Genomic DNA, 13063 nt, shown 5'->3' with positions numbered 1-13063 from the left:
AAAGGTTATAAAAAGTAAAGTTTTTTCCATTTCATCAGTTTTCAAGCAGACCTGTCACCACAGGTCTCGAGAAGCTCTGCAAAATGGCGCGAGCTGCCGTGTGAGGTCTCGCTTCAAAATTATTGTTTTGTAGTAACTTAAGATTAACTATATCCATGGTTAGCAATCTATATTATATTCATTACTATAAAGATACCATAAAAAGTAAGTTTTCAAGCAGACCTGTCACCACAGGTCTCGAGAAGCTCTGCAAAATGGCGCGAGCTGCCGTGTGAGGTCTCGCTTCATAATTAATGTTTTATAGTAACTTAAGATTAACTATATCCATGGTTAGCAATCTATTTTATATTCATTACTATAAAGATACCATAAAAAGTAAAGTTTTTTCCATTTCATCAGTTTTCAAGCAGACCTGTCACCACAGGTCCCGAGAAGCTCTGCAAAATGGCGCGAGCTGCCGTGTCAGGTCTCGCTTCATAATTATTGTTTTATAGTAACTTAAGATTAATTCTATCCATGGTTAGCAATTTATATTATACTCTTTACTATAAAGAGACCATAAAAATTAATGTTTTCCTTCATTTCATCAGTTTTAATGCAGACCTGTCACCACAGGTCTCGAGAAGCTCTGCAAAATGGCGCGAGCTGCCGTGTCAGGTCTCGCTTCAAAATTATTGTTTTATAGTAACTTAAGATTAACTCTATCTATGGTTAGCAATTTATATTATACTTATAACTATATAAAGGTTATAGAAAGTAAAGTTTTTTCCATTTCATCAGTTTTCAAGCAGACCTGTCACCACAGGTCTCGAGAAGCTCTGCAAAATGGCGCGAGCTGCCGTGTGAGGTCTCGCTTCAAAATTATTGTTTTGTAGTAACTTAAGATTAACTATATCCATGGTTAGCAATCTATATTATATTCATTACTATAAAGATACCATAAAAAGTAAGTTTTCAAGCAGACCTGTCACCACAGGTCTCGAGAAGCTCTGCAAAATGGCGCGAGCTGCCGTGTGAGGTCTCGCTTCATAATTAATGTTTTATAGTAACTTAAGATTAACTATATCCATGGTTAGCAATCTATTTTATACTTATAACTGTATAAAGGTTATAAAAAGTAAAGTTTTTTCCATTTCATCAGTTTTCAAGCAGACCTGTCACCACAGGTCTCGAGAAGCTCTGCAAAATGGCGCGAGCTGCCGTGTGAGGTCTCGCTTCAAAATTATTGTTTTGTAGTAACTTAAGATTAACTATATCCATGGTTAGCAATCTATATTATATTCATTACTATAAAGATACCATAAAAAGTAAGTTTTCAAGCAGACCTGTCACCACAGGTCTCGAGAAGCTCTGCAAAATGGCGCGAGCTGCCGTGTGAGGTCTCGCTTCATAATTAATGTTTTATAGTAACTTAAGATTAACTATATCCATGGTTAGCAATCTATTTTATATTCATTACTATAAAGATACCATAAAAAGTAAAGTTTTTTCCATTTCATCAGTTTTCAAGCAGACCTGTCACCACAGGTCCCGAGAAGCTCTGCAAAATGGCGCGAGCTGCCGTGTCAGGTCTCGCTTCATAATTATTGTTTTATAGTAACTTAAGATTAATTCTATCCATGGTTAGCAATTTATATTATACTCTTTACTATAAAGAGACCATAAAAATTAATGTTTTCCTTCATTTCATCAGTTTTAATGCAGACCTGTCACCACAGGTCTCGAGAAGCTCTGCAAAATGGCGCGAGCTGCCGTGTCAGGTCTCGCTTCAAAATTATTGTTTTATAGTAACTTAAGATTAACTCTATCTATGGTTAGCAATTTATATTATACTTATAACTATATAAAGGTTATAGAAAGTAAAGTTTTTTCCATTTCATCAGTTTTCAAGCAGACCTGTCACCACAGGTCTCGAGAAGCTCTGCAAAATGGCGCGAGCTGCCGTGTGAGGTCTCGCTTCAAAATTATTGTTTTGTAGTAACTTAAGATTAACTATATCCATGGTTAGCAATCTATATTATATTCATTACTATAAAGATACCATAAAAAGTAAGTTTTCAAGCAGACCTGTCACCACAGGTCTCGAGAAGCTCTGCAAAATGGCGCGAGCTGCCGTGTGAGGTCTCGCTTCATAATTAATGTTTTATAGTAACTTAAGATTAACTATATCCATGGTTAGCAATCTATTTTATATTCATTACTATAAAGATACCATAAAAAGTAAAGTTTTTTCCATTTCATCAGTTTTCAAGCAGACCTGTCACCACAGGTCCCGAGAAGCTCTGCAAAATGGCGCGAGCTGCCGTGTCAGGTCTCGCTTCATAATTATTGTTTTATAGTAACTTAAGATTAATTCTATCCATGGTTAGCAATTTATATTATACTCTTTACTATAAAGAGACCATAAAAATTAATGTTTTCCTTCATTTCATCAGTTTTAATGCAGACCTGTCACCACAGGTCTCGAGAAGCTCTGCAAAATGGCGCGAGCTGCCGTGTCAGGTCTCGCTTCAAAATTATTGTTTTATAGTAACTTAAGATTAACTCTATCTATGGTTAGCAATTTATATTATACTTATAACTATATAAAGGTTATAGAAAGTAAAGTTTTTTCCATTTCATCAGTTTTCAAGCAGACCTGTCACCACAGGTCTCGAGAAGCTCTGCAAAATGGCGCGAGCTGCCGTGTGAGGTCTCGCTTCAAAATTATTGTTTTGTAGTAACTTAAGATTAACTATATCCATGGTTAGCAATCTATATTATATTCATTACTATAAAGATACCATAAAAAGTAAGTTTTCAAGCAGACCTGTCACCACAGGTCTCGAGAAGCTCTGCAAAATGGCGCGAGCTGCCGTGTGAGGTCTCGCTTCATAATTAATGTTTTATAGTAACTTAAGATTAACTATATCCATGGTTAGCAATCTATTTTATACTTATAACTGTATAAAGGTTATAAAAAGTAAAGTTTTTTCCATTTCATCAGTTTTCAAGCAGACCTGTCACCACAGGTCTCGAGAAGCTCTGCAAAATGGCGCGAGCTGCCGTGTGAGGTCTCGCTTCAAAATTATTGTTTTGTAGTAACTTAAGATTAACTATATCCATGGTTAGCAATCTATATTATATTCATTACTATAAAGATACCATAAAAAGTAAGTTTTCAAGCAGACCTGTCACCACAGGTCTCGAGAAGCTCTGCAAAATGGCGCGAGCTGCCGTGTGAGGTCTCGCTTCATAATTAATGTTTTATAGTAACTTAAGATTAACTATATCCATGGTTAGCAATCTATTTTATATTCATTACTATAAAGATACCATAAAAAGTAAAGTTTTTTCCATTTCATCAGTTTTCAAGCAGACCTGTCACCACAGGTCCCGAGAAGCTCTGCAAAATGGCGCGAGCTGCCGTGTCAGGTCTCGCTTCATAATTATTGTTTTATAGTAACTTAAGATTAATTCTATCCATGGTTAGCAATTTATATTATACTCTTTACTATAAAGAGACCATAAAAATTAATGTTTTCCTTCATTTCATCAGTTTTAATGCAGACCTGTCACCACAGGTCTCGAGAAGCTCTGCAAAATGGCGCGAGCTGCCGTGTCAGGTCTCGCTTCAAAATTATTGTTTTATAGTAACTTAAGATTAACTCTATCTATGGTTAGCAATTTATATTATACTTATAACTATATAAAGGTTATAGAAAGTAAAGTTTTTTCCATTTCATCAGTTTTCAAGCAGACCTGTCACCACAGGTCTCGAGAAGCTCTGCAAAATGGCGCGAGCTGCCGTGTGAGGTCTCGCTTCAAAATTATTGTTTTGTAGTAACTTAAGATTAACTATATCCATGGTTAGCAATCTATATTATATTCATTACTATAAAGATACCATAAAAAGTAAGTTTTCAAGCAGACCTGTCACCACAGGTCTCGAGAAGCTCTGCAAAATGGCGCGAGCTGCCGTGTGAGGTCTCGCTTCATAATTAATGTTTTATAGTAACTTAAGATTAACTATATCCATGGTTAGCAATCTATTTTATATTCATTACTATAAAGATACCATAAAAAGTAAAGTTTTTTCCATTTCATCAGTTTTCAAGCAGACCTGTCACCACAGGTCCCGAGAAGCTCTGCAAAATGGCGCGAGCTGCCGTGTCAGGTCTCGCTTCATAATTATTGTTTTATAGTAACTTAAGATTAATTCTATCCATGGTTAGCAATTTATATTATACTCTTTACTATAAAGAGACCATAAAAATTAATGTTTTCCTTCATTTCATCAGTTTTAATGCAGACCTGTCACCACAGGTCTCGAGAAGCTCTGCAAAATGGCGCGAGCTGCCGTGTCAGGTCTCGCTTCAAAATTATTGTTTTATAGTAACTTAAGATTAACTCTATCTATGGTTAGCAATTTATATTATACTCTTTACTATATAAAGGTTATAAAAAGTAAAGTTTTTTCAATTTCATCAGTTTTAGTGCAGACCTGTCACCACAGGTCCCGAGAAGCTCTGCAAAATGGCGCGAGCTGCCGTGTGAGGTCTCGCTTCAAAATTATTGAAATCAAATAATTCACAATCATTGCATCTTTACAAGGCAAACATAAATTCTTAAATGAATTCATAACACATCATAGTTTGTTTTTTGTTTTTGAATAATATATTCAGAAAGCACTAAGATATGTTCTTTTTGTTTCTTATCGGCTATCATTTGTTTTAAATCCGCGCCTATCATATCTTCTAATCGTCTATCATCGGTTCAGTCATTACGATTTTCATTTTAGCAAATCGACCTGTCACCTGAGGTCCCACCTGTCATGTCAGGTCTTGGGCCCTGACATGACAGGTTCTGGAAACTCTGCAGACAGACCTAAATGAAATAATGCGCGGATTTTGCGAAGATCGAAAAGAATGAACCGCGACTCCATTTTGAAGCCATGTTGCGTCAATTTTCAGATTTTCTAAGCAGTTTGCGAAAGTGATGAATATTTGTGAAATTTTCTTAAAATGTTCTTCTTTCTTTAATCTCAATATGTGGCCCTGAATTCGTGTCTCTGAGGCTTCGCTTGCGTACCCTTGGCTCTTCCCATGATAATTTTGTTTCGTTCATGGAAGCAATAAATGTTTTATTGAATTGAATTGAAATGATGAACTTTCAATCAAATCAAATTCAATGTCCTAGTGGAAAGACGTCTTAAGTGCCTTCTAAGATTTTCTAATCAAATCTTATTCCATGGGCATATCTAATTAATCTGTCAGCCTACTCCAATTGAAAAATAAAGTTAAATTTGAATTTCAAATTTGGTCACTCAGTGGAAATGGAATGACGTCATGATGTGCTGGACCAATGAATTTGCTTGTCGTGGCTTTTCGGGGAAGCCCTTGCCCTCTAATAGTCATTTGACAGATTATAAGCGCTATTCTTCTGTGGCGAGGAGTTATTGGACTGTTTCTCATTTTCATCAGTTATCAGTTAGGTAGTGGATCAAGGTTCTAATACAAAAGTCAAAGAAGAGAAGAGAAATAATTAGCAGCCGTAGTTTATGAAACTAAAACCGTGTGCAGCTTGCCTTTTTTAAGCACTAAATAAAAGAGAGAAGAAGGAAGACTTCAAGTTAAACTGGAATTGTGGAAGTGGTGTGTGACTGTTGTGTAGTAGGCCTATAATAAGTGGAAGTGTGACATTAAAACAAGTAAGTTTGATTGTGGTTTTCTTGACCTTTTGTTTTACGAAGTGGATATTTAACCGTAATACAGCAAGGTATTTAGTATTTACTTCCGCTATTTTACCGTACATTATTACTATATATATAGTATTTAGTATTAACTAATAAAAGTAAGAATAAAATCATTATATTGGGTTAAGGGTTGGGGTTTCGATAGGGTTAGTGTCGAGAGGGTGAGAAGAGGGTTCCGTTTTACCCTAGGGATAGGATTAGGGTAAGGTGAGGTACTATAGATAGTTAAAACATTCGAGTGCTTTTCAGCGAGCTCGGTGGTCTAGTGGTATAACGCTGGGCTAGTAATTAACTATCCCGGGTTCGAGTCTCACTCTATCCGCTCTATTTTCTCTAACTCTGTTCTCCACACTTTCCTTGAATTTTCTCAGTCGCGCATGTGCGGTGTAAATCAGCTAAAATCAGGTAAAATAGTGGAAATAAATACTCAGCCGTAGGCTATACGGTAAAATATCCATATGATATTTTGCCAAATTGGCATTATCATATGGCCATGGCTCTGCGAAAAAATTATTATCCTTCGGTTGGTTTACAATAATTCATTCTGGTGATCAGCTTATTTGCTTGGGGATAACTATTTTTCGGCCAACAAAAGGTTGCCAGCGGCAAAGTTGTCGCATGAAAATAGCCAACAAATTGTGAAGAAATCGTGTAGGGTGCGGTGGCAATAAAACCAGAATGGCATCAAATATGTGGTGTTGTTTTTATATTTTTCAGAATGTTGTCGAGTCGTTTGATTCTCTTATCTGCCGTGTGTAATGCTTGTTTTCTCGGCGCCGCATTCACCTCGGCCGCTAAATCGAAGGATTACTACGAAATCCTCGGAGTCAAACGCAATGCCAGCGAACGTGAGATTAAAAAAGCTTTCCGCAAACTCGCCGTCAAATATCACCCGGACAAGAATAAAGACGACCCGGCCGCTGAGAAGAAATTTATCGAAATAGCTAAAGGTGTGTGGAACGGTTACTGAGGCAGGTTGATTGAGAGGTTTTGAAGTGGATATGCGGCATAAAGGCTTCTTTTATTCTTGTAAAGGCTTTTATGCCTGCCATGGGCCCATATTTTGTATATTTTGAAAAAAAAATTCAAGCAAGCACCTAGGTTACTCAGTTAGAAATAGTAAGGATCCGTGAAGATGATAAGTAGATGCCGTGAATTATTGGTGTTCTATTGATAATGGATGTATTGCATAAGTTTCTGGCGTCTGCTAATTGTGTAACGTAAAATTTACTAGAGTGCATTCGAAAATGACCAAATGGATGAATCAATGGAATTCATATTTAGAGATTTAAATACTTTTCTTTTAAATTTCAGCTCATGAAGTTTTGACCGATGAAGAAAAGCGCAAACGCTACGATATGTTCGGCGAGGAAGGACTCGATGGGAATACTGGAAATGCCGGACACGGATTTCATTTCAATTTTGATGACATATTTGAAGGGTTCGACTCATTCCACCATCACGGATCACGGCAAAAAGATAACGCCCGGCAACAACAGCAACAATTCTTTCAGTTCGATGACTTTTTTAATGACGCCGATTTCGGTTTTCACGGCGACCACCACCATCATAATCAACCACATGATCATTTCGGTAGTTTCGATTCGTTTTTTGGAGGAGGCGGGGCATTTGAAGATGATATGGACTTCTTTGGCGGTGGCGGTGGCGGTGGCGGTGGAGCCTTCTCAGCTGGTTCAGGAAGTAAGTCAGTTTTTCTACGTTAACCATGAAAACGCAGGCTCCAGTTTAAAGAGAAATGTCCAAATGATGACTCAAATTTCATTATCTCTTGGTGCTAAATGATATTAAAATGACGACTTCAGTGATTCAGTAAAATTATTATTAGATGCCATTTTATTACCCACTCATGCTCAATAACCCCATTATTCAGTAAAATTATGATACACATGATGTTCATTGAATTGTTCAATAATGATGAGTTACTGATGAAATCCTTAATCTCAATGACTTCAACAAAAATTCAATAAGATTATGATCACAGTAGTTAGTAATGATAGCCGTTTTATGGATACAATGTATATTTATTTTCAATGACACCAGCTCTTAGGAGTTTAACACAGGTTGAATGAAACACAGCTGTATGTAACAATAGTTTAACTATTGCAGGCTTATCCTAGTTGGAATTTCGTTGTTACAGCTGTTTATTGAAATAGATATATCAGCAGTTGTTCTCGATAATCATCAAGAATTCACAGCCAATACAACACAAAAATGGCTATACAACCAAAACCATGCATTGTTTACTTAGGTTCCATAACCAATATCTAACCACTTGTCAAAATACATTCTGCCGGTTCTGGTTCTATAGCAATATAACAACTTAAGACATGTCTTCCATAACCAATCTTAACTGGTCAAAACACATTCTGCCGGTTCTGGTTCTATAGCAATCTAACGACTTAAGACTAGTCTTGATGATTTGAAAAAAAAAACATTTTAAGAAAGTTTTGCATTAGGCATTATTCCAAAAGTTAACCAGGCTTACATGTTTATTGTAACAGGGTTTGAAATACTCAGAAATAAGCTGCATACTGGTATATCATTATCTTCTTCCTATGTTTTGCAGGGAACTGTCGAACAATCACGCAAAGAATCGGTAACCGCGTGGTCACAACGACCCAGTGTACTTGATAGAAGAATCTTTCTCACACACTAGTCACTGCTCGCTGAAAAACATTCTTCTGCAAGTCAAATTTTCAGAACACTCTGCTCAACTGCGCGATCCTGTGTACGTACTCTGATCTTGATATTAGCTGCAACCAAAAGTTATTGCTAATGACAACTTTAACCTGTGGATGCTAACGTGCTACTGTTGAAATTTATTGTGATTGGATTTTGGTATCAAACTGGTGATGAATTTCATACCAGCGTATCTGGAGATCGCTGAATATGCCGCACTTCTAAATAACAAATCAAAAACCTTTGACTGGCCCCAGTTTCCTAAAGGAAATTTATGATGGTTTGTTCCGGATGGATAATTCTGAATATGGACGTCACACCTTACTACGTACAACTAGTGAAATTAATTGGATTCACGATTAAAACCAGGGCCCAGTTGAACAGTCCAAAAGTGGTCTGAAGTTGTTAAAACTGGTCTTATGTTGTTCGATTATCTTAGATATAAAGTCTATCTAACAACTTAAGACCAGGTTTATGATTTTAGATCACTTTTGGATAAGTCATTTTGGCTGCGCAACTGGCCCAGAGTTCGTGTTTGTACCAATCTGCAAAATATGTCTCTTTACAAGCAAGTTCAACGCAATTTGGTAGGCAAAAATAACTTTGCTGTTTTATGTCAGAGTATATCAAATCGATGGGAAATATGAGTCTGGTTTGGTAAAGCTATAAGAGATTGGTCTGGTATTATAAAACCACACATACCGGTAATAATTTTTCAGGGTTTGCTGAAAATCCAATACCATAGCTTGAAACGAGGGCCAGATTTTGTGTATCTGGGGTTCAGATGCCTGCCTTTTTTGATGTTGGGCTTATTTGTCTCATGTTGTACCCTCATTGAAGCGGGTCTATATTGCAAAATATGGCAGTGCGAATATTTTTGAATACAACCCAATGTTTTTCCTCACACTTCGTACTAAAATCTGATCATTAAGATTTCGGTCCAAAGGCTTAGGTATGTATTATTTTTCAATATGTTGTTTGAATGTAATATCTTCAAGCTTACCCTTTAATGTCACCAAGGTGCTAATTTCAAAGTTGTGTTGTTACATAACTTATAAAACCTACCGTAAACTGGGGATGTGTAAATCTTTCTGCGTGAAACACCGTTGAACTTGGCAGTGAATTCATCTTAATTGTACAAAGGTCTGCTTTTTTATGGATCCACGGTTCATAGCATTGAATTCCCAATTGGTGAAATGATTATTTGATAAGCCAAATGGTTGAAGCCATCTGTCTTCGAGGTACTGGTTATGTTAATCCAGGGCTGAAATTACTAGTTGGTTCCTCCTCAATTGTCGGTTAAATTTATGTCTATAATCTATAAGCTTCTGTAAAGTAAGAATAAGTTCATTTTCAATATTTCAACCCTAGAGTCAAATTTAAGTAAGGACTGTGAAAGCGGACCCAGAGTTATTTTGATCTTAAGTTATTCTCTGGCATGGCTGCGGTATTATCTGGAAAAAGAAATTCAAAACCTGTTATTGCCGTGATCAGAAAATATTTAGTTCGTCATCGATTGAAGTGATGTTCAGTTATCCACCTAGAAGTCATTTGTTGCAATAGCTGTGGTTAATCGAGGGTGACATTTATTATATTATGGGTGAGAGAAGTCAGTCGAAAGTATTCTCGAAACTCGTTGTTGATTTATTTTTATTTTTTTCATTTGATGAAATCTGTGATAAAATATTACACGACATTGTAATTGTAAAATTATACCCCCCTGTATCTTTGTGTTACTGTTGTTAGTTGTCGCTGTTGATAGAATACTTACGAGTGCCAAGATTAGTTTAGTTGTAGTGTGATTAACTGGCGTTCACTGCTGGCTACATGAGTGTACTCGTACCTGATTCTTCCTATTCACCGTTTCATATTTCACGCTGGCGGGAATGATGACACAATTCGTGATAGGCTGGCAATGTGAACTAACTCGGCCGCCCTTCTTAATGCTCATTGGTCAATTTTGAGAGAGGGCTGATTGTGTTATGGCTCCAGTGCCAACTTAGCCTACAAGCATACTCGAATTAGCAATTTGGGATGGCACTGTATTATGACTGGCAGCGAATCGAATGTAAACAAAATTGATTTGGTTTAGTGTCAATTGATTATTGATGAAGTAATTGAATTGATTTTAACAAGTCAAAATCAATCTACTGAGCAGGATTCACACAGGAGGTGAACTCCTAAATCAATTTAATTTCTTTGTTCAGACATACCTATCGGGCCCATGAACTCATCCGTTTGGTTCTTAAAATAAGCTGTGTCAATATCCCAACAACGGTCATCACTATTTGGAATTTATTATGTTACTGTTCACTGCAAAAGGAGTGTAAGTTCATTGTTGTACCCTTTGGGACCAGTAATTTTAGTTCAATAATGTAGGTGATATGCGATGGTTCTATGATTTGTGTTGAGGATTTGAGTAAAGGGGAGTCTACCCTAGTGGGAGCATCCTGTAGTTACCAGTCAATGTTCTGGGGTGAAAGTTTCTAATTTGAACTTGAAAGACTACCAGTATTAGTTAAAATTGGGATGAATCTGAACCAAACTCAGTGTATTTCAGCGCTTCTCAAATATGCGAGGTGGTACATTAAAAATGCATACCGGTACTCTACTGGAACATAGGAAAGGAATCATTCATTACATAAGCATGAAGTTGAGAGGGAATCAGTTCAAATGCATGCATATCTTTATGTTGAGGGTGGGGGTTAAAAGGTAATTCTACTACAGGTGAGCATTAGTTTAATGTACTAACATTTATATCTCAGACACCATATATGAAGTAAATACTGGTACCAACCAACTTCAATATCGTTTCAAATCAGAAAAATGCCATGGTTCAAAAAGATCCATAAGAAATTGACTGAATGTTTTATTATCTATTGCTGGTATTAAATTTGTAACCTGGAAGCACCCATTCAGACATTCTCTCATTACAATCAAACCTCTTACTAATGTACCTCTATGGGATTCATGAAGAAAGTACATTAAGATGGATGTAATGTGTGCGACTATTAGTCGCTGGCAGTCGCGAAGGGTGTGTAAGGTCGACAGGTTATTACGATGCAATCGTTTCAGAGAATCAAGTTGGACATGATTATAAAGCCGACCTTTGTTCGACTTATTAATTTGCATTGTATGTAGTTAGAATGGATTGCGGAAAATCAGGGCTTCAGAATTTGAATGTAATGATAATACAGTCAAACCAAATTTGTGTATCTTATGTAATAATACCGAATTGTCATACCGTCTGCTTCGTCGATACTGCGCGTATCGTCGTGGAGATTTTCCCGGTGGTAGATCTGGGCGTGTTTTATCGCTTGGGCGTGGTTTCCGATGGAAATGTATTCTGGAATTTATGTGGTGGGCCATTTACCAAATTTTTTGTATTAGTCTCTCCTACTATTCACAGATGGCGCATAGGTCTGCTGGCATAGCCACTGAGCCACTGTTGATACAGTACGAGTTACTGCTGCCTTTGTGACCCGGCTGCCAAAGCAATAAACTCACTTACTAAAATCAGCAGAGTGATTGTATTGGGCTGAGAAGTGAGCGTGTGTGACTGAACATTTTTGTTGTTTACCTGTTACCTGCTGCACCCACAGGTGATCATATCTTTTTGCTATCTATAGTTCTATTGTGGGCCTCCATGGGTTCCAAGACATTTTTAGTATGTGGTAAGGGACCGAGTATCCTCGGGCACAGGTCAAGTCGGTCCCAAGAACCCATATGGTCTCAACGGGCACAGGCATTCACACAACATAATAAGCCGCTTTAAAATACTCCTACTCAAAAAGTCGGAAGTTCTACGTTTAAAAATCACCCGTGGTTTCCAAGGGCTTTCCACTAGAAAGTCATTAAACATTTTGGCCCATTTTCTATACTTGCAGTGTTGAATGACTGACAAAAATTCCCTGTTCCAAAAAATATCTAACAGTAAATAGGCTTTACTGTATGAACGTTATGAACTAGTACATTGACCATGATTTGATTGTACTCGGCGCTAAGTCAGGATGGATGAGCGTTGAAAATTTGAAAATGATCTGATGTCAGGCATTTGTACCTGTAGCATTTGTAGTTCAATTTCGATTAAAAATGTCACAGGTGAAGTTCTGACCGCACGTGAAGCCTAGACAATCGAAGACTTTGATTATTCGTGTTGAAAAGGGGTTGGGCTCCAGGCAGTAGATGGATACCGAGATACCTGTATTAGAGTTTTTTGATTGAGTCCTATGTGAGATATTGTTAACTCTGTATATAGAACATGTATTTTAATGTGTTCTCAAGTAATTTTTTCTGGCTGTAAATAAGAAATATCCATAAATTATATTTGTAAACTCATTCAATAAAAGTTTTTTGTATAAAAATGATATATGTTACTTAAATTGAAGTTGTTGGATGGACGGTAACACCATATGTGGCTGACTAAAATGCACCAGCTGTGAAGGTGGCAATGGAATACACGTATGCAATATAATAATGCTCTTGGTTAATTGCCAGACTGTTGTTCCAAGTACAAACGTCAGGGGTGATTGAGTTGCACAGTTATGAATTGAACCTAAAAGCTATCTTGAATTGTTTTTAAGTTAATTTGTAGGCTATAGAACCAAAATAGATCAGCAGTGTTTTTTT

General features: G+C 36.9%; 1 protein-coding gene across 1 annotated transcript; it reads left to right on the top strand.

Annotated features, from left to right (window-relative positions):
* Positions 1-5383: 5383 nt before the first annotated feature.
* LOC141901363 (dnaJ homolog subfamily B member 9-like) lies at positions 5384-12814 on the top strand. Its single transcript, XM_074788556.1, has 4 exons — positions 5384-5689; positions 6452-6684; positions 7049-7435; positions 8322-12814. Exons 2-4 carry the CDS (start codon positions 6453-6455, stop codon positions 8384-8386), a joined length of 684 nt encoding a protein of 227 aa, XP_074644657.1. The 5' UTR covers positions 5384-5689; position 6452; the 3' UTR covers positions 8387-12814.
* The last annotated feature ends 249 nt before the right edge of the window (positions 12815-13063 follow it).

Source organism: Tubulanus polymorphus, chromosome 3 (genome assembly GCF_964204645.1).
Source record: "Tubulanus polymorphus chromosome 3, tnTubPoly1.2, whole genome shotgun sequence".
Taxonomy (NCBI): Eukaryota; Metazoa; Nemertea; class Palaeonemertea; order Tubulaniformes; family Tubulanidae; genus Tubulanus; species Tubulanus polymorphus.
This window is presented reverse-complemented; position numbering and strand designations above follow the sequence as displayed.